The following is a 21,834-nucleotide window of genomic DNA, read 5'->3' as shown; positions in this document are numbered from 1 at the left end:
ATGTATAATATTGATATGAGTGGTATGCGAACTTTACTAACTGTACTAACTATTGATATATTTGTTCACGCAAAGCGACACTTTTTTCTGCCAGATTCGTTATTTTCGTTTGAAAACGCATTGCAGGTGCGTTTTTTATTCACACTCACCCACGCGCGAACCGACATTTTCCACTCTCACTTCCGCTGATGACGAGTGGCAAGTGTCGAGGCATCGCAAAAATGAGCGGAGCTAAAAGTGATAAATGTTTTTTTTCTTTTTCAGAAAATTGTCGAGGGCAATCCAAACGGTGGTATACCAAAACCGTGCCAAATGATTGTAAGTACGACGGGACGGGGAGGGGGGGGCGAGCGTGTTTCAAACGGAATCCTTTGCCTCCCCCCACGACGACGATCGAAAACTATCGAGGATCGAGAGGACGGATCCAGACGAGCAGATCCGCGGGGGGAGGCAAGGGGGAAACCGCTCAACGGTTACGTGATTGACATTGCTTTCCAGCTACGACACAAGTCGACATTGGGTGCTTTTCAGCTACGACACAAGTCGACACTGTGTAAAACAGTGTCCATTAGTGTAAGAAGAAAATTTTAGTTGTCTTACTCACACTAATGAACACTGTGTTACACAGTGTCAACTTGTGTCGCCGGAAAGCACCTATAGCGTCTTCAATTGCAGTGAGTTTTACCCCAAGTTCGTCGCAATTTGCCGAAATCGTCCAATCGGAACGGACGATCGTCCGTTCCGACTGGACGATTCCGGCAAATGGCGACAAACCTGGGTTAAAACCAAAGAGATTAGTTTAAACTCACTGCAGTCGAAAACGCTAAATAGAGCTCCAGGGGGTATACCCCACGGTTATAAAGCCAGCAGCGAATCGTGGCAGTTAGTGGTATGGTGGCATCAGGTGGCAACGAGAACGTCGAGAACAGAAGAGTTCGTCGAGTTAAATGATCAGGTAAGAGTGAAACGCAGTTACGATTGCTGATGCAATCTTTTATTTTTGTAAAATCATCCTGTATTCCCATTTATTGTTTCCACTAATAGTAATTTTGTTTAATAGTTTCAGATTGTCCGCCCCCACCCCTGGTGATTATTGGAGACCAATTCAATCAAAAAAAGAAGTCAGCTTGACAAAGCGACACTTCAAAATGAATGTAAGTACGACGGGACAGGGCGGGGGGGGGAGGGCAAGCGCGTTTCAAAAGGAATCTCTTGCCTTCTCCCTCGACGACGATCGAAAACTATCGAGAATCGCGAGGACGGATCCAGACGAGCAGATCCGTTCTCGCGATCCTCGATTATTTCCTGTCGTCGCCGCGGGGGGAGGCAATGGGTAGTAAGACGTAGTAAGAAAGTACGCAGTAAGAAATTCAACGTGTTGGATTTGCTACTGCGTACGTAAGCGGCTAATTAGCTTACTGCTCAAGTTTTTTTATGTGTCCCAGCCTTGACACTGCTTTCCAGCTACGACACAAGTCGACACTGTGTAACGCAGTGTCCATTAGTGTAAGAGAGAAAATTTTACTTGTCTCGCTCATCAGTTACATACTCGAAAGTTCTTTCTTTTGCCTGCGAACATTAGCAAATCTGAACGTTCGCCGATCGATGAAAGAGTGTACGTTCTCCATGAACCATCAAAGAAAATGTGTTGCAACCTTTCTCTTCTAATTTATAGGGACACCGAAAATTGAATGATGGGACCGATGGTTCAACCGATGGTACGGCTGATTCGACGATTCCCACCTCTCTCGATATATATACCACTCCGATCGCGAAGCTGAATGGGCGAGATAGGTGAGTAAGAACACTATTTTTTTCCAAGTATGCATGTACGTATGTACACTCGGGGAGATGTCTAACTATTGAATAATTTCAGCGGGGTGATCAAGGCGCGGGAAATTGAGAAATCTCAAGTCAAACTATGGAATAACAATCGTGGAAGAGGCAAATACTTTTTTATCACGTTAATCGACGCGAGCGGTAAGATATCATGTACCGCGTTCCAAGATATGGTAGACAAATTTTTCAACTTGATAGTGGTGAGTGTGCCCTGTGCAGAATCGGACGTCAGCGACGATCGCGCGAATCTCCCGTTTCAACCGTTTCATTTAATTTTACAGGTTGGAAATGTGTATCACGTCTCGCGATGTCATTTGAAGAAAGCTGATAAACGGTTCAATACCACGAAGAATAATTATGAATTGATCGTGCATTTCTTCACGAGGCTCGAACCTTGTCACGATCATTACAGCGTTCCAACGATATGGTTCAATTTCTCAACTATAAATCAAATTAAAAGCAAAAAAAATAAGTGACTTACTAGGTAAGAGCGTTATGCTTACGAGAACTAATTTGTAATTCTAATAAATATTAATTTTAGTTTATATTAATATTTGTCGTTTAACGAACAAATGAGGAATCTTTATTCGATCCTCTTAGGGTTACGAATCTTTTCTACATCCTCCGCTGTCTCACATCTGTCTCTATCTTACGTCTATCTTAAAATTATCTTACCGCTAACCTACAGCTATTTCCTATACACACACGCCCGGAACTTCCTCGTTTTTGTCGCAACCGTTTCCCGTATTTTAAATCTTACCCGAAATCGTTAACGCCCATTTCCGGCGTAGACATCTCTTTCTTTCCTTCGCACTCACATTCCTCCCTCTCTCTCTCTCTCTTTCTCCCGCTTTCGTTGCCATCCTCTCTTCGCTCCTATTCCCGACTCCCCCTCCTCCTTTCTCGCTTCCGCCCCGCCATCCTCTCCTACGTCTCCGCCTTCTCACTCTCCTCCCTTCATGCTATTACTACCCTCTCTAAACCTCTCCAATTTCCTCCAATCTTCTCCGTCTCCATTCTCTCCCAAACCCTTCTCCGCCGTGTCCTCCCAATTTCCCTCTGCACCTGAAGTTCCACACTCCTCCCATACGATCCACGTAACATATGTTGGATTAGAGTTAAATTAATAACTTCCGAAAAAGTCGATTTTCTGCATATATAGGTGAGATGCTGATCTTTTTCGAAGAGTTCTGTGTAGGAAAAAATATTTTTCCTACAGTTCTCAACACATTAAAGCGTTTTCTGAAAAGTTCCGGTCGATTCCGATATTAGTTAAGCAACAAAAAATTAATAACTTTCGAAAAAGCCAATTTTCCGCATATATATAGGTGAGATGCTGGTCTTTTACGAAAAGTACATTTTGATGAAACATTCAGATCTAGAATTTAATGTATTGTTGAATATTATAAATTTATGAATCCGTTTTTGCAGAACAATACCGCACTCTGGTTGAAGAATATATACCATACGAACGATGTGACTTTCAAAGTTTAAAAGGCTTCCTAAATAGTATTCACGGTATAGATATGTGCATTAAAGAGACACTAAAGAATTATATAAAATAAATTGGGACAAACATTTGCATAATCAAGTTAATAATTCCATAGAATTCAGGGTATGTAATATGTCTTCTCGTAATATTTTATAACAAATTTTGTACGATTATAATTAAACAAATCAAGTAACAATTAGAGCTGTTTGACATTCAAAGTAAATCGCCAGTTTTAATAATTATTTTATTATTATGATTTTAGAACCATTTTATATTTAAAAAAAGTCATCTATGGAATGTAGATATAGAACTGGTAAGAATAATAAATAAAATAATAAACCACATTAGTATAACATACTTGACGATTAATTAAAATATATTTATGTTTTATATTTTTTATTTTAATATTTTTAGGTTAAAATATATGGACCTGTATTAAAAAATGCACAATTAATTGGAGACGATTTTTTTCTGGACATAATAATGGAATTTTATCCTTTGCCAAACAAAAAACGCAAAGGTACAAAAAAATTCTTTACTAGCTTCTCTACAAAGTTTTTAACAAGTCCTCTTTGTATTAAAATCTATGCGTTGATTTCGTTATAATTTTCAATTCTTTCTTATTTAATTTAAATTGTTATTTTATCAAATAGCAAATAGCAATAGCAAATTAACACGCAAAAGAAAAAGCCAAAGAAAGAAAATAAATACGTTTCGAATTAAAAATGAACTTTTCGCTCTTTCATTATTACTGTATTATTGTGAGTTACAGATGATTCATCTTTATGTTGTGGCCTGTGTATCTGGCTTGACTATCGAAAATTGTCTTTCGCTTGTTAAAGCTGCTAGACATATTTCGGAAAAAGTAATAATCCTGCTAGGAATGACAGACATTTATAACGTAAGTTCATCTGACTTTAGTCTATCTTCGATGTGGACGAGTTGCCCGCAATTAAACTAGCATGAAATAAATTGATTATAAATCAATATTAATCTTAACATTCTCACTGATGTCTACTCAAATCTCAAAAAATTTAATAAATTAATAAATTAAATTAAGAATTTCAAAGTGTAGAAAGTCTTGATGTAATTTTAAGCTCATTATTTATTTACAAATTATGAGGTACAGAGTAACCAGCTTTTTATTAAATATTTAATTATTTTCGCAGGATGCCACTTACCAGAAGATGACAGCTGATATGCTGAAATTACTAGAAACTCTGGAATCCGATTTTTTTGTTCCTAAAAAACACATTACATTATGTACATTATGTACAATGCCATTAGACATTTGTATCCATGATAAAGGGAAGAAAAATATATTGATTAAATTTAATCAATGGATAAGAAACTCAGGTTGTGAAATAATAGATTTTTTTGAAATAGTGTCCGTCGATATCCTTTCGGAAACAACAAAAAATTACAACACCTGGTTTCGAGAGTAGGTATAAATTAGTTTTTAATTCACTTTCTTTCATGCTTATTTTTTTCTCAATTTATATCTATTATCAATTTAATCCTTCCATCTGTTTAGAATTGATTATTTTATTAACTGTTAAAATTTAAGTTTTCATTAAAATCGTTCAACAATAGACATCTAAAAATTTATATTCTTTAGTGACTAGAAAATATAAATGATAAATATTTAAATCTTACTTAATTTTAAATAAACACGTTTATAAAATTTAAAATTAAACTTTGGTTAACGAAAAAATTTAACATTAAATGGAAGATTTTATTAAAAGGCAAATTTTAATTACATGTGACCTATATATTCATCTTTACTGTATAGCAATTAATTTCGTATTTCTCATATGATGCTTATGATTTTCAAAAAATATTATTCAATAAGCGGAAACAAACATCACATAATGCTATTGCACAGTAATAAGAAAAAAAAAGATGCTGGATCTTTTAATCAATGCAATTACTCTTGCTTAAAAATGTATTTTTTTACATTTAAATAAGAGTAATTTTTGACTTTTATGTGATTTATGTTATAACTGAATCTAAAAGTATAATAATAATTATATAATTTATAACAGAATCTTGAAAAATTATTATTTAAGAATTATTATTATTAACTTGCAATATGTATACACATATATCTAGTCCTATCTGAAAAAATCCATGTTAAATCAATAGTCGCAGTCTCTCGAAGTTTATTGTTGACGCTTTTTCGTAATGCTGATTGGTTCTCTCGACGTGCTTACTTCGCGAGCTGCTGTCATCGTGGAGATTACGTTTTGACAGTTAATAGACATAACTGTTACATGCATCACGAGGTTAATGGTGTAATAATGATGTGTTAGTTCTGTTTCCTGCGTTGACGAAGACTTTCCTTTTCCATTTAAATGACTTCATGATTATTTTAGATAATTTATTAAACGTTTCTGTGCGAGATCGCACCCTGCTATTTTCGACAGACGAATCGCTCGTTCTCGCGCCGAGGCCAAGCCAGCAGCGGCGTGACAACGCGTGAACGGCAGCGGGAGAGAGCGTGATCTGTGTACGCGCGAGCTTCTAGAAGGAATTCGGAATCGCCGTTGCTAAATAAGCAAGGAAAGTCGAAAACAGCTTTGACGGCGACGGATTCCTCTAGAAGCATTCCGCGCGAACATTATAGATAAGCGGCTCAGTGCCATTTAGGGCACTTGGTTTAAGACTGTCAACGCGTTCGGTGCGTCGCCGACGTTATTGTAAGAGCCTCAAGACGCTAATTAATAAAGTTAAAAAATCTTGGAATAATTAATTTGGCCTTATTCCGTTACTCCGCGTGCCTTTTACTGCAGTACCGAAATATTTGGCACATTTCTTTTTTATTGTTATAATATCATTATAAAGAATTGACACTTTGTGTTATTTTTCATTTTCAGCAATTTTGTTTAATATTATTATAATATTGCTATTAAAATGCTATTAAAAGAAGAGTAATGAAATAATGTAAAAAGGAAGGAAAGAAGGAGATTGAATCGGAGGAGTGTAAAATGGTGATAAAATAGAAAGAAACTAAGAAACTTAATGTAAAATTGTCTTTTTTCAGTCTCAATAAATTGAGCAGATTTATTAAAGTGCAGAACGATGTTCTCCCGAACATCCATAAGAAAAATGTAGTTTACAAGATTATGTGTAAGAATTGCGATGCGTCATACTTAGGACAAACGGACCAAAAATTGAAAACAAGAATCTCTGAACATCGTAATCATAGTAAGTGGAATACAAACAATCACTCCGTAATCACCAAACACAAATTGAATTTTAACCATGACTTTGATTGGGAAAACACAAAAATCTTAAACAATGAACGTTTTTTGGGCAGGCGACTAACATCAGAAATGCTACACATACAATCATAGAATAATAGTCTTAATTTGCACACAGATACTGATTGTTTACATCATGCATATCTCACATTACTTAACCAATTGTAACAGAATTAATAATTTATAATATCAGACTCTCGTTATTTAATTATTTTTATGCATTATGACAAGCTGTGAACGACTCTTCTATTTTCTTATATTATTTTGTAAACCGTATTTATGTATTTATTTTGAACTGTACCAGGTGTATGCATAAGTTTTTTCCGGTTTTTCGGTAAAAAAAACACGTAATTTTCAAGAGAAATTAATTTTTTTTTATTCAAAATATTGGCCATCGGCTTCTACACATTTCGCCCATCTTTCAGGTAATTTATGAATACCATGCCAGAAAAACTGCTTGTCTTTTGCGGCAAACCATTTGTCGAGCCATTTTCCAACTTCCTCGAAATTGCTGAAGTGCTGCTCTGCGAGCGCGTGCCCCATTGATGCGAAGAGGTGATAGTCAGATGGCGCCAGGTCTGGGGAGTATGGCGGGTGCAGAAGGATGTCCCATCCAAGAGATTTTAAGGTGTCTTTCACTGGTTTTGCTGTGTAAGACAGCGCATTATCGTGTAACAAAATCATTTTGCCATGTCTTCTGGCCCATTCCGGTCGTCTTTCGATTAATGCGTGGTTTAAATTAATCATTTGTTGGCGATAGCGTTGTGTATTAACGGTTTCGCCGGGCTTCAAGAGTTCATAATACACAATACCACTCTGATCCCACCAGACACACAGCATGGTCTTCTTGCCGAAGCGATTTAGCTTTGGTGTTGATGGACCGGCTTCGCCAGGTGAAAGCCACGATTTTTTCCGCTTCGGGTTTTCAAAATAAATCCATTTTTCGTCACCCGTCACAATTCGATACAAAAATGATTTCCTTTCGTGGCGTTGAAGCAGCATTTCACAAGTGACTTTGCGATTTTTCATTTGACGTTTATTCAAATTGTGTGGGACCCATTTACCGAGTTTATTCATCTTTCCCATTGCTCGTAAACGTCTGTTAATTGTTTCTTGTGATACATGTAATGCTTCTGCTAATTACCGTTGAGTTTGAGTTGGGTCATCATTTAATAATTCCTGCAATTGCTCGTCTTCGCATTTTTGTGGTCTACCAGAGCGCTAACTGTTTTTCACATTGAAATCACCACTTTTAAATTGTCTCACATGTTCTAACCGATGGAGCGTGTTCACAATATGTTTCTACCAGCAAACGATGACTTTCACCAGCCTTTTTCTTTTGATTAAATAAAAAAAGCAATGCGTGCCGCAAATGTTGTTTTTCAGGCATAAAACTTGACATGATCACTGAACAATAAAACAAAGACACTAGTTTTTGGCGGACTCAACTTGTGTGTGTTTGTAGTTCTATGTCAGACAAACAAAATGACGTATGTGTCAAATTAATACGCTGCGTACTTTTCACTGGCGCCATCTCTTAGCGAAACCGGAAAAAACTTATGCATACACCTGGTATATTAGCATCTCTAAAAAACGACGGGCTACTAAACGAATAACTCCATAAGCAATTGTTATACACGTCAACTAATAACAAAAATAATAGAAGTAGTTATATTTTCGATCATAGCCATAATACCCTATTCTCCTCTAATAAATAAAGATTTGATTAATATATTTAATAAATTATTATTAATAAAATAATTAATATTTCAAAAACTTTTACATTTTTAATTACATTAATTCATAAAATTATTGTTACAAAAATAATAATAATATATTATTTAATAATATGTCTAATGCATCAACTCAATCAATAGTTAATATTTTTAAAAACATTTAAAAAAAACGTTAAAAATAATGGGTTAAATGCCCTTTTTCCATTAAAAAATGTTTATTTTAACGATTAAAAAATGTTTTTAAATGTTATAAAATATTTTTTAAAATTTTTCAAAAACGTTAAAATTATTAGAATATCTTTTTTTAAAAAGTAAAAAGTTTATTTTTTAATATAGAATTTTTTAATAAAATTTTAAAGCAGTTTTTCAAGTTATAACCGCATCAAATATTACTTATTCTACATCTGTAAATTAATCTTGAGTAATAATCTACGAACATTTCTTATTAATGCAAAAAAATAAAAAAAAACATTGTCTATTGATTGGGAAGCTACTTAAGTTTTAACTCTAATTTGTATTAAAAAAAGTAATCATTAAATCGTCTTAATTATTCTATTATTTTTATAGCAAAATAATCGGATATGTTGATGGTATAGAAGCTCCACGATATGTAGAAGACAAACGACAATACAAAGTCTTAAAAATTTTTTTAAACAATGGCTCAGGAAAACAAGTCCAAGTAATAACTTGGAACAATGAAATCGATAGAATAGAACCTCATATAAAATCCAATTATGTAAGTATTTTCATAACACATTTCACATAATTTTTATATACATATGTATACAAATACGACTTACATGTATTATATGTGTCTCACAATTGATAAATTATTAAAATTAAATTATTTTATAACAGATTATTTATTTGGACGGTGAACTAAGCACGACCACCAAAATCAGTGCAATTTAATAATGGTAATGTGGCTTACGAATTACAAATTCAATCAAATATCAAAATTTCATGTTTGGGAAAATTTAAATTTGAAAATATAACAAACCAGCCGAAACAAAAAAAAAAATAAATTTTTCAGAAGTGTTAAATACGACAACAAGAGTCAGGAAATTTCGCAGAATTATTAATTTATAGAGAAGAGGTAGAGAGTAATATGGCACTCATTTTCATTTTAATGAATAACTTTGTTTATAATTTATATCTTCTATTGAAACTTGAACGATTAAATTTCTCAAAGTATTGTTTGAGAGATTTTAGAATCAAAATAATTAAATATTTATAATTTAGGACATAATTTATAAAAATCTAATACGCTGTACAATCGGTGGAAGAAAAAAAGTAGCTTTAATATAGCTATAAATAGAAATAATTTTTAAAAATTAGTTTATTTTAAAAGAAACATAGTTCCTTGTTATAAAATAATATATTTTTAATTTTCCATTGTTTAGAATAGTAGGAAGACTAGGCCGGTTCTAACTCAGGGGCAATGAGGGGGGGTGAGGGGCGAGGGGAGAATGTAGGCGCGGGGGTATTGGTCAATGAATAAGAATTCTTTCGTTTTGTACATTGATTCGAATCTCTTACATGATTTGTCATATGTGGATATGGAAATAACAATCCATTACCTTTGCTGTCACTTTTAACTAAAATTATACTCAATGGATGGATTCCCATATTTTTCAATTCACAGTAAAGCTGAAAAAAAAACAACTATTAGGAAGCAATATAATTATTGTTACAAAAGCATTAATAAATGTAAATATACCTTATGGTAATTATTTTATCATCGTCATAGTTAAAATATGATTCTATTGTGAAAACTATTGTCTTCTCTTAAGAAATTTTCGACAGGACTGCGTTGCGGGGATGATTTTCTTTTGTTTCATCGCGACTTTAATTTCATGTATCTAATTGGGCACCTCTCGACGAGCGTTGCGGAAGAATCAAGACATCAAGGTTATCAAGGGACGCTAGCGACCACGAAGGAAAACGGAAGCTGTCGTCCAGGGCCGACGCGTTCGAGAACACTGACAAAGAAGAAGCGAGAGCTTTACAAGGCGAACAAGCGCTCCGTATACGAGGCTCGCGAACGGGAAAAAATTGTACGGGCAGGTTGGAGCGGACGAACGGCTAGGACAAGGGCCATTGAATGTCGGCTGGCCTGCTGGATAAACGGACGAAAATCGACGAGATCGAAAACTAGAATAATTCGCTCCGTGAATGTAGTGCGGGAATCTACCAAGATATCGGCCACTGGCGGGGACCGCGCGATACCCGCGGAGATCCGTCATAATACGGGCGTGACGTCGCGTCAGGATAACGGCGGACGTCAATTGGCCGCGCACATACGCGGCAGAATACGCGCACGCCCGTGGGTACTGTGGGTAGGGCAGGGTAGGGCGCGCCCATCGATCCCGCAATTTCCGCATCGAGCGCGATCCTTACCACAGTCCTTCGAGTTTTCGTTGTTGTGTATGAGTGTTGTGTGGCAAACGAGTGCCCGGACGATCTCTCTCCCGACAATCTTCCACAGGACGAGGAGCAGCGAGGCGGTGTCGGCGAGGTGATCCTCTCTCGGTAAGTGGAAAGCCACAAGCAGATCGACAGGCTCGCGTTCTGTGGTCGCAAACCCATCGAAGTAGCGTGCGTGCGTGGCGCATCCGCCGCTCGGCGAGGATAGCGCGTTTTTAATTATAGAAGGGCAAGCGATCTCAAGCGCCAGAAACCGTCGGGTCGTATCCCGCGTTGTCGATTCCACCGAGGAAACGTGGATGAGCGGTTCTCCGGGAAGCCGCAAGGCCCTTGTGCACGTGCGCGAGTCGTGCCGCGGCCGTGAGTGCACGGTCGTCGCCGCCTGATACGGTAGAGTCTCGCGTTAAGAAAGGTAGTTTCGTTCTCGATTATGATGAAGTCCTCGTCTTTCTCTCTTATATCGGCCTTAATTTTTCTGTGCTTGTAATTTTTCGTCTGCCTATACTCTTCCCTCGCGAGAGAGCTGCTTCGCTCCTATTTCCGTTTCCCCGCCCCTCTACCGGTTAGAGGAGCTGGCTGGCTGCGTGCGAGCGATGATTTCGCGTTCTTGCCGATTAAAGATAGCTTATAGTTTATCGCGTATTGACGTTAATTTTTTTGTGCCTCGGGATAGGAGGATGAAAGAAACTCGACATTTTCGTTGGATATTCAGGCGAACTTCTTTTTCTTTTTTCTTTTTATGTGTTTCCTACCCCCTTCCCCTCTTTTACAAATACACACGCACACGACGCGCGCGCGCGCACACACACACACACACACACACACACACACACACACTCAGCAACATAATTTGTTGAGTTTGCACACACACACACACACACACACACACACACACAAACTCAGCAACATAATTTGTTGAGTTTGACGTATTTACATTCTCAACAGAATTAATTAATGTTTGTAATAAAAAATGTGTTTTTCTTGTCATAATTTTGTCTAACATTTTTTCCCGAGTTTCTTCTCTAATTAATAAAGCATTTTTTAAACATTTCTTTAACTCTTATATTTATTTTTTTAAATCAGATCAATTTCGTTTAAAATTTTAAAAAATTGCGGGTTTAAATGCGCAAATTTTAATCCAATTTCGATCTTGATTTCTAGTCTGATGATGGTTTTATGATTCGCGTATTATTAACAGTTTGATAACTAATTAAAAAGTAAATAGTCAAAGTAAAAATAAAAGCTTAGTTTGTAATTGTTTTTGCACGCGGTGCAATATTCTCTTAAAAATATAATAATTTCATAATTCTAAAATCTGTAAAATGTACGATAAATTGAAACATTCGATAGATCACGTATATTTTTATATAGATACATAAAGGAAAAAAATTAAAAACTTTATTCAACATGTTATTAAAATATAGTCTATAAATATATTCTCTATAAATATTTTATACAGTACGTATTACCATTGTTACCATTTCTTATTACTTTTTAATTTAATTTAATTGCTTTTTAAAATAAAATAAAATCGAATGAAAACTTATCCGTGTTCATATGCGCAAATTGAGTAGGCTTTTCTCAGTGAATAAAGTATAATTCATACGAATTATACACTTTACAATCTCTAATCTGATACGGCTTAAAAAGAATACAATTCGTTCCCATCATTTTAATTCAAGTGTGAAAAGCACGCAAAGGTGCATGGAGCGTGGCGGGTGGCGCATGAAGTTGGCCACGCGACTTACTAATTCCCCCCATCATCGCGGACACGCCCTGGCCGCCCGGGGGCGGCACGCGGCGTAAACGTGAGCGTCGACTATTCACGCGTAAACACTGTGGTCAACCTTGAGCGCTCTTGGATATTTTCTGCTGCGTAATTTTGCCGGTATAATCTTGTTAAAAAAATATTTACACTAATATAACAGTTGGTTGTTAAACAAAACATTTCATAAGTAATTACTTGCAATTTGTTACTTAAAAATGAAGTTAATATGGATAGTCACCTACACGATCTATAATACCATCTTTTTTTCTATTAATTACAATTTGATATTAACGTTTGAGATTTTTTTGAGATTCGTTTGAGATGTTACATTTGCCATTACAGACCACTTTTGTCATAAGGACGTTAGTTATCCTAATATTGAAAAGAAGCCACCAAGGACAAGGTCTGAATCGAAGAGCGCAGTTACTGGGACTAACAATAAATGTATACACAGCGATGCTCAACTTGAGAACAGAGAGCGCGACTACAACGCCGAGCGGTAAGTGGATATACGATCTCTGCTGTTATTTCTTGAAGCTAAATTGCTTGGAACATCGTGATCTGAGCAAGCTTCTGAATCTGTTGTCGTACACCGACAATCCCTTGGACAACAGATTAATGTTATTTTGTATTGGCGCTGTCCACTGAATTTTAATAATTTTTGAATGGGCACTTTCAGCAAACAAAAATGGATTCAGAATATTTAAAATTGATATATAAAAATGGATATAAAAAATCAACAATTTGCATTCGGCAATAACTACTCGAATCCATTTCTATTTAATTAAAGTTTAAGAATTCCTTAAATCCGTTTTAAATCCATGAAGTGAGATTGAAATTGCGGGATTTCTCCCCCCCCTTTTTTTTTAATTAAAAAAGTTATGCGGGCCATACAATCCATTTTTTTAATCTATGAAACGGAATTTAAATAAAGTGATTTTTATTTTTTCAATCTAAAAGTAGTTTTGGCAAGTCATCTAATCTAGTTTAATCCATGACGTACAATTGAAATGACCTAATTGCTTTCTTTCAATCCAAAATATATTCAAATGAATTAAAATGGATTACAAATTTTTAATCCACTTTTTTTGCTGGTCTGCTATGTTACGTTTCACGAATATGCGAATATTTTATTTAACATTCCGAAATTGACACACATCCTCGTAGTCCCGTTTTTCTTTTTTGGTAAAACAATTGGCGACGCATACTTCGATGTGTTTTTTTTAATGACTAATGACACTGCAACGTATGTACTTTTCTTGTGATCACCACTCGCAAGAGTACGCTCAATTAAAACTTAATAGGGAACGGTATATATGTAACAATAATCGGAACTATGATCATCTAAATTTATATGAAGTAAGAGTAGCTTCTTCACCTGCTTTTTCCAACAATCAAAATCCAAATTATTTTCATTGAATTCGCCAACCATATCTTTAAGTTCTTGCCACTTTCTCGGTGTAGCTCTAGTGGATGCATTCTCCGTCTCTGTTCTTGGCGTTAAACGTAATAATTCTAATTCTTTTTCAGCGATTTGGTTTCGCATTGCGCCAGGTTCCGTTCTCTTCGTAATAAATCGCAAAAACGCTTTGACGCTTTGATCTATCACGTAATATCGGAGTTTTGTAAAATTTAAAAATTTTGGACGTGAGAAAAAATCGTTTATCATATTTACCAACTACTATAGCATCTCTACAATTATAGCTCTTAAATATAATGGCGAATTTCTTTATCTATTGCTTTGCAAATTTTGATTTTAATAATGGTATTGAAACGAAGAATATAAAAAAACTAAGTCTTGTCGAATTGTCAACTATGAGTATCCTGAAGTCTAGGTTCTTATTATTGTTCTTTATATCATGGCTGCTAACTTCAGCTTCATGTTAAAGTCGGAGGAGCAAATAAAACAAGAACGAAATATTTAAGTACTACTAAATAAATGTTTTTTTATTAATTGTACAGTTTACAAATTCTGTTTAATTGAATCAAATGTCCAAATTCAGCGATTAACATTTCCATTTCTGTTGGCACAAAATAAACATTCTTACATAGGCCTCTCCGAACGTAGATGGCAAATATTGTTGTTTTCATATAAAGTACATCCTCATCTATGTTGGGTATGAAGGATCTTAGGATGATCTTATAAGTGTGTATAAGTTGTCATCTGGCAGGACAGTGCCAACAGACTCGATCTGTTTGAGAATTCAAAATTTGATTAATATTCATTTCTATATGATGATATGTATTTACTTACATGAAAATGAAATACTTACAATGTGATCTAGACCGGTTATCTTCTGCGTTATTTAATTTTTTCTTTCCGCAACACAACGTTAAATTTGTTAATATATTAATTTAATAGTCGAAGATGTGAAGATAAAATAAATTGACGTAGATTGAAGTAGATGAAAAACATGGTAACACACATACAGAACGAAACGTTTTATAATTAAACAACCAGAGCTCCTAGAGAAGTGATATTAAATGTACAAATATACTACGTGAAATGGAGAAAAGTTTTGGATATATTGATATATGATAATATGTATACTTGTTTTTAAAAACGATCAAATATTGAAGTGTGACCGGTACAAAATTCAGACGTAGAGTGAAGATTCGTAATAATCCTCTATATTATTTGATCTTATTTAATGTTTGCCAGTGTTCTGGTTAGAAAAAAAGAGCAAAATTGTTTGAAATTCTAATTCGTGATCTGGTTGTCTACTCTGAGTAACGTTTTACTTGCAAACGAGGGAACCAGCCGTACACTACTGCCAATACATTCATTCTTTTAAATTGGAACTGCGTAGCGCATCCATTTTGCATTGTTGTAAAAAAGTACTAATTAGTGCACCTGTATGAAGAAGGTTGTTTTCCTTCACTCGGTGGCATCCAAGACACGTTCAGTTTTAATGATTTCAATATATTGTCACTTTGGAAATAACTTGTATCTTCCAAAACATACATTGTAATATTTTCGACCACGCCAGAAAATTTCGTTAGATCTTTTATGCCTGTGCACATATTGTACTGAAATATAAAAGCGACACAATAACTATATCGTATATGAAAATTTATTTGCACCGTATAAACATTTTATTTTATAGTACGACCGTTATTTAAACGATTTATAGCAAATTCGGTTGGACTGCACCAGTGTACACTGGTGCACATTAAAGTCAACGTACATGAATTGATGTAAGATGTGTGTTCAGTATAAATATATAAACAGATTAAATTATGAAATTTTATCTTTTTTATTATTTGATAAGATACAAGTATTAAAAATTTCGCCAGTCGAGATATTTATAGTTTATTTTTATACTAGATCAATGTACATACAACGGCTTTAATATGCACTAGTGCACATTAATGCGTCCGACCGAATTCGTTATTAGATTATACTGCATTTTTTAAATACAGTGTACTACTTTATATTTTTGTTGAAATTTATTGAAAAAGATGTTCGCCTTCATTCAATTTTACTGCGCTTCATTTTAATTTCAAACTCGATTTCAAAGTTTAAATAGAGTTTAATAGGATAGAATTTATCTTCAGCAAGTATATCTGGAAAACTCTTATCTGATATTCGTAAGTGCATGAGAATCTTATCGACTTCTCTTAATAAACATTTTTTTCCTTATAAAACTTTTCAATATAGAAATACTAAAACGTATTATTTAACGAAATGGTAATTGCAAAATCATAAAAATTATTAGAAATGTATGGAATGTGAATCAATACATATCAAATATTCTAGAAACGTATTTCTAACGATCAGACATTAAAAATGATTCTTACCATAGGTCCATGTTCAAAATGGATGTAAGAAATGTCGAAAATGGGTATGATTCGTGCTGCATCCATCAGTAGCGTTAGGTAACCCTCATAAGAGTCTCTGAAATGTACACGCAATTTGCATACATTCCTGTGTCCTCTTCAATTGTTTCTAGCTATGTTTTCTTATCCATTTCGGTTAGTCTTTGCTTGGCCTTTACGAATGCCTGTATGACTCCAATATTTCTATTACGGGATATAGGCCTCTTAGGGGAATATAAATAGCAAATAATGTTGCTTTCATATATGAAGCTTATTCTCATCTATGTTGGATATGAAAAATCTTAAGATGATCTTGTAGTCGTATATAAGTTGTCGTCTGCCAGGACATTGCTCGATCTTTAAGAATTCAAAATTTGATTAATATTCATTTCTATGATTATATATATGTATTTATAAAATACAATGTGCTCTAGGTCGATCATCTTCTTGATATGTATAAAATACTTACAATGTGCTCTAGGTCATCTTTTAATATGTGTATTTAACTTTTTCTTTTTGCAACACATTATGATAAATTTGTTAATATTTAATAGTAGGAGATGTCGAAGATAAGATGAAATGACGATGAAGATGCAAAACACGGCAACACAGATAGAAAACGAAACGTTTTATATTCAAACAACCAGAGCTTCCTGAGAGGTGATATCAAATGTACAAGTACGCTAGGTGAATTGGAGACAAGTTTTGGATATATTAATGTATGATAATATGTATAAAAATATGTATACGAATCTTGTTTTTAAAAACGATCAAATATTGAAGTAATCAGTACAAAATCTTAACGTAGAGTGAAAATTCGTAATAATCAACAATATTATTGGAACTTATTTAATGTTTGTCAGAGTTCTAGTTAGATAAAAAAGAGCAACATTGTTTGAAATTCTGATCTGTTTGGCTATTCTGAGTAACGTTTTACTTACAAATGAAGAAACCATATTTTTCAATATTTATTCAATAAGGTTAAAGATAAAATATGTTAATGCGATGTTTTTGAACGCAACCTTGTATAATTATTATATTAAAATTCATAAACCAGTGTGTATTTCTTGTCGAAATTTAGTTAGATTAATTTAAACGACTTATATGATGTGTCTTTTTTTATTTTTCCACATATTGTATTCAGATTTTTCAATGTATTAATGTTGCATAAATAGTTCGCTGCATCCTCGCGAATTTGAAGATTTCGAATTATCATTCCTTGTAATATAAAACAATTTGTAATTTTTTCATAATTTTTTTGGTGTTTTGACAAATATCCTTTAAGTAATACTCAATTAAACGCCTTCATAGACACGAAATATTCAGCATCAGATCTTAAAACTCTTGTGTTATAGAACTTATACGGTCAAATATTGGAAAAAACAAATTCCTTATTTTTAAATTTGAGTTTTACGAAAATACAAGTTAAAGGCGAAAATCTGGGATTATTTTTACAAACAATTTTTCTCTAAAACATAAACCAGCGCTTTTTGCTTCTTTCTTCGCAGAACTACGATTTATGGTAGCGATTAAAAGCGAGGTCGTGCCTTGGCGAAAATGACTTTAATTTTGTTGCAGTTTTAGGTAAATAACTTTTAAACGAATAAGTGAATCCAAATGATTTTGCATGAATACTTATTAGAGTTTTATTAATATACGTAAAAAATATTTAAGTCAAAATTCTACTTCTTCATCAAATTGCAAATAAGTATTATAAAATAATTTCATATAAGAATTAAGGGTAAACGAAATATTAAAAAATTTATAAACCAAATAAAGAAATATATTTAAAATTCTTACACTTCAACGTAATAGGAAAAATCTATAAAATTAAAAATTTTTTGGTACATTTAGGTGTGACACATATTATCAATGAATGATAAAGTTATTCACTAAAACATAATGTCAAGTGCAGAATATATAAAATTTTATTTTATAAAATTTAATAATAAAACCGAGTATGATCGCGTCAAGAATGTTTGCATTTACAATCGATGCGACTGGTAGTTGCCAAATATAAAGATTAAATCATCATTCGCGGTCGATATTGAACCTTTCTGTGTAATCTTTATAATCCCAGCATGATCCGAAAACTGTTAATGATAAAACTGATATACGTGCTTCATATTCCGATTGACTGTCATTCCACCTCCAGGCGCATCTTCTCGTAATAATTGGCTGTGTCGCTCCAAATCAAATTACTCCATGCACCAATTACTTGAAACTAACTTTGAGCGATGTCAAATACCAATATGTTTCTACCAGCAAACGATGACTTTCAACAGCCTTTTTCTTTTGATTAAATAAAAAAAGCAATGCGTGCCGCAAATGTTGTTTTTCAGGCATAAAACTTGACATGATCACTGAACAATAAAACAAAGACACTAGTTTTTGGCGGACTCAACTTGTGTGTGTTTGTAGTTCTATGTCAGACAAACAAAATGACGTATGTGTCAAATTAATACGCTGCGTACTTTTCACTGGCGCCATCTCTTAGTGAAACCGGAAAAAACTTATGCATACACCTGGTATATTAGCATCTCTAAAAAACGACGGGCTACTAAACGAATAACTCCATAAGCAATTGTTATACACGTCAACTAATAACAAAAATAATAGAAGTAGTTATATTTTCGATCATAGCCATAATACCCTATTCTCCTCTAATAAATAAAGATTTGATTAATATATTTAATAAATTATTATTAATAAAATAATTAATATTTCAAAAACTTTTACATTTTTAATTACATTAATTCATAAAATTATTGTTACAAAAATAATAATAATATATTATTTAATAATATGTCTAATGCATCAACTCAATCAATAGTTAATATTTTTAAAAACATTTAAAAAAAACGTTAAAAATAATGGGTTAAATGCCCTTTTTCCATTAAAAAATGTTTATTTTAACGATTAAAAAATGTTTTTAAATGTTATAAAATATTTTTTAAAATTTTTCAAAAACGTTAAAATTATTAGAATATCTTTTTTTAAAAAGTAAAAAGTTTATTTTTTAATATAGAATTTTTTAATAAAATTTTAAAGCAGTTTTTCAAGTTATAACCGCATCAAATATTACTTATTCTACATCTGTAAATTAATCTTGAGTAATAATCTACGAACATTTCTTATTAATGCAAAAAAATAAAAAAAAACATTGTCTATTGATTGGGAAGCTACTTAAGTTTTAACTCTAATTTGTATTAAAAAAAGTAATCATTAAATCGTCTTAATTATTCTATTATTTTTATAGCAAAATAATCGGATATGTTGATGGTATAGAAGCTCCACGATATGTAGAAGACAAACGACAATACAAAGTCTTAAAAATTTTTTTAAACAATGGCTCAGGAAAACAAGTCCAAGTAATAACTTGGAACAATGAAATCGATAGAATAGAACCTCATATAAAATCCAATTATGTAAGTATTTTCATAACACATTTCACATAATTTTTATATACATATGTATACAAATACGACTTACATGTATTATATGTGTCTCACAATTGATAAATTATTAAAATTAAATTATTTTATAACAGATTATTTATTTGGACGGTGAACTAAGCACGACCACCAAAATCAGTGCAATTTAATAATGGTAATGTGGCTTACGAATTACAAATTCAATCAAATATCAAAATTTCATGTTTGGGAAAATTTAAATTTGAAAATATAACAAACCAGCCGAAACAAAAAAAAATAAATTTTTCAGAAGTGTTAAATACGACAACAAGAGTCAGGAAATTTCGCAGAATTATTAATTTATAGAGAAGAGGTAGAGAGTAATATGGCACTCATTTTCATTTTAATGAATAACTTTGTTTATAATTTATATCTTCTATTGAAACTTGAACGATTAAATTTCTCAAAGTATTGTTTGAGAGATTTTAGAATCAAAATAATTAAATATTTATAATTTAGGACATAATTTATAAAAATCTAATACGCTGTACAATCGGTGGAAGAAAAAAAGTAGCTTTAATATGGCTATAAATAGAAATAATTTTTAAAAATTAGTTTATTTTAAAAGAAACATAGTTCCTTGTTATAAAATAATATATTTTTAATTTTCCATTGTTTAGAATAGTAGGAAGACTAGGCCGGTTCTAACTCAGGGGCAATGAGGGGGGGTGAGGGGCGAGGGGAGAATGTAGGCGCGGGGGTACCTGCGGTACTTACCGTAGAATGGCTGATCCGCGAGGTCTGACCTGGGAGATGGGAGTCAGCCCGCAGTCTTACCCGGGAGTGGGGAGAGTGGGTAATCCTCATGGTGTAGTGGGTGGTACGTTATGTTTAACGTTCTTGTACAACGTTGCCGGAATGCGAAAATATGTCGTGACATGTTCAAGCGATAACGAGGATGCAATTATTGAAAAGAGGGGAAAGCCTCCCCTTCTCCATCTATACGTTTCCAATACAACATTAATAACTGCGAACATCGCCATTTGGCGATCAGTATTGCATCAGTCGCTCATTTGAACAGTTTTTGGCATCGCTCTTGAACTACGTACAATGGCAAGCGAAGTATCCGAACGTTTTCCTTGTCGAGAAAATTTGGAGGAAGAAAGGAGATAAAGTCTACGTGAAATAGCTGGGATTCAATGGATCGCATAATTCGTGGATAAATAAAAAAGACGTTATTTGATTTATATATATATATATTTTTTTTTTTTGTAATACACGCATATATTTGTAATAAACATTGTAACGCAGAATCGAGTTAAATTAGTAATAAGGATAAACATCGCATTAACTGTTATATAGTAATACAAAATGTTATAAAAAATATAAATAAAGTATAAAAAGCATAAAAATATATTAACCTGATTACAATATATGTATTACGATGGTATACGCCTATGTCCCCAAGGCAATGTTTCAGTCGAACCAGGCACGATGTAACGCTTGTCATCAAACGGGCTGAGAGCAATCTTTTTCTCTTTGATTGTGTGTACATCGTGGAGCTTCGAACGTATACGCGCTTGATGACGAGGCATTTCTATCCCGTCGTGCAAGCAACGCGTATAATCTTCAAACATTATAGTTCGTTCTACAACGCTATTCTTTACACTTTTCGCCTTTTTTGTATCTTTTTTCCCCTCTACTCTCACCGCATACATTTTTGCTCTTAGCCCTACAAATTCAGTCATAGCGTTTTTCACTGGGAGAACTGGTGCGCACTGAGTGCGCACTCGCTACGGGCAACGTGTTTCACTGAGGGCCAGTTTCACAACTTAGTTTAACCGGAGTTTAAACCTTTAAACTTGGTTTACGGTAAATATTGTGTCCCACAACTGTCTTAAACCTCGGTTAACGTTGTTAAACTGCGGTTAAAGTTGAACGGCGAAATTCGGGCGTTTAAGGCCCGGTTTCACAATTCACGGTTAGCTCGAGTTAACCGAAGTTTAACTCGCTGAACTCAGTTTAGCGCCTTTGTGGCGTTTCATAACCACCTTAAACCTTCGTTAAGGTTCACTTG

General features: G+C 33.8%; 2 protein-coding genes and 2 pseudogenes across 2 annotated transcripts; all 4 read left to right on the top strand.

The window, feature by feature from the left end:
- Nucleotides 1-350: 350 nt before the first annotated feature.
- Nucleotides 351-3,448, top strand: LOC105203310 (replication protein A 70 kDa DNA-binding subunit). The gene is made up of 6 exons (XM_039447647.1): nucleotides 351-955; nucleotides 1,061-1,154; nucleotides 1,676-1,794; nucleotides 1,877-2,039; nucleotides 2,121-3,167; nucleotides 3,271-3,448. Exons 1-5 carry the CDS (start codon nucleotides 948-950, stop codon nucleotides 2,313-2,315), a joined length of 579 nt encoding a protein of 192 aa, XP_039303581.1. The 5' UTR covers nucleotides 351-947; the 3' UTR covers nucleotides 2,316-3,167; nucleotides 3,271-3,448.
- A 1,001-nt stretch (nucleotides 3,449-4,449) lies between these two features.
- Nucleotides 4,450-9,447, top strand: LOC113004207 (annotated as a pseudogene).
- Nucleotides 9,448-9,670: 223 nt separating this feature from the next.
- Nucleotides 9,671-12,958, top strand: LOC120357246. The gene is made up of 2 exons (XM_039447312.1): nucleotides 9,671-10,862; nucleotides 12,868-12,958. Exon 1 carries the CDS (start codon nucleotides 10,187-10,189, stop codon nucleotides 10,850-10,852), a length of 666 nt encoding a protein of 221 aa, XP_039303246.1. The 5' UTR covers nucleotides 9,671-10,186; the 3' UTR covers nucleotides 10,853-10,862; nucleotides 12,868-12,958.
- On the top strand, nucleotides 11,057-20,151 carry LOC120357127 (annotated as a pseudogene).
- The last annotated feature ends 1,683 nt before the right edge of the window (nucleotides 20,152-21,834 follow it).

This window comes from Solenopsis invicta, chromosome 3 (assembly GCF_016802725.1).
Source record: "Solenopsis invicta isolate M01_SB chromosome 3, UNIL_Sinv_3.0, whole genome shotgun sequence".
Taxonomy (NCBI): Eukaryota; Metazoa; Arthropoda; class Insecta; order Hymenoptera; family Formicidae; genus Solenopsis; species Solenopsis invicta.
The sequence above is the reverse complement of the archived record's forward strand: the minus strand, read 5'-3'. Positions and strand labels throughout refer to the sequence as shown.

What these genes read in the sequence shown, in the direction of transcription:
- LOC105203310 (XM_039447647.1), top strand. An exon ending in AGCGACACTTCAAAATGAAT is followed by an intron (nt 1,155 to 1,675) that starts GTAAGTACGACG and finishes TCTAATTTATAG; the next exon opens with GGACACCGAAAATTGAATGA. An exon ending in AATTTTTCAACTTGATAGTG is followed by an intron (nt 2,040 to 2,120) that starts GTGAGTGTGCCC and finishes TTAATTTTACAG; the next exon opens with GTTGGAAATGTGTATCACGT.
- LOC120357246 (XM_039447312.1), top strand. Translation starts at nt 10,187, where the DNA reads ATGTATCTAATTGGGCACCTCTCGACGAGCGTTGCGGAAGAATCAAGA.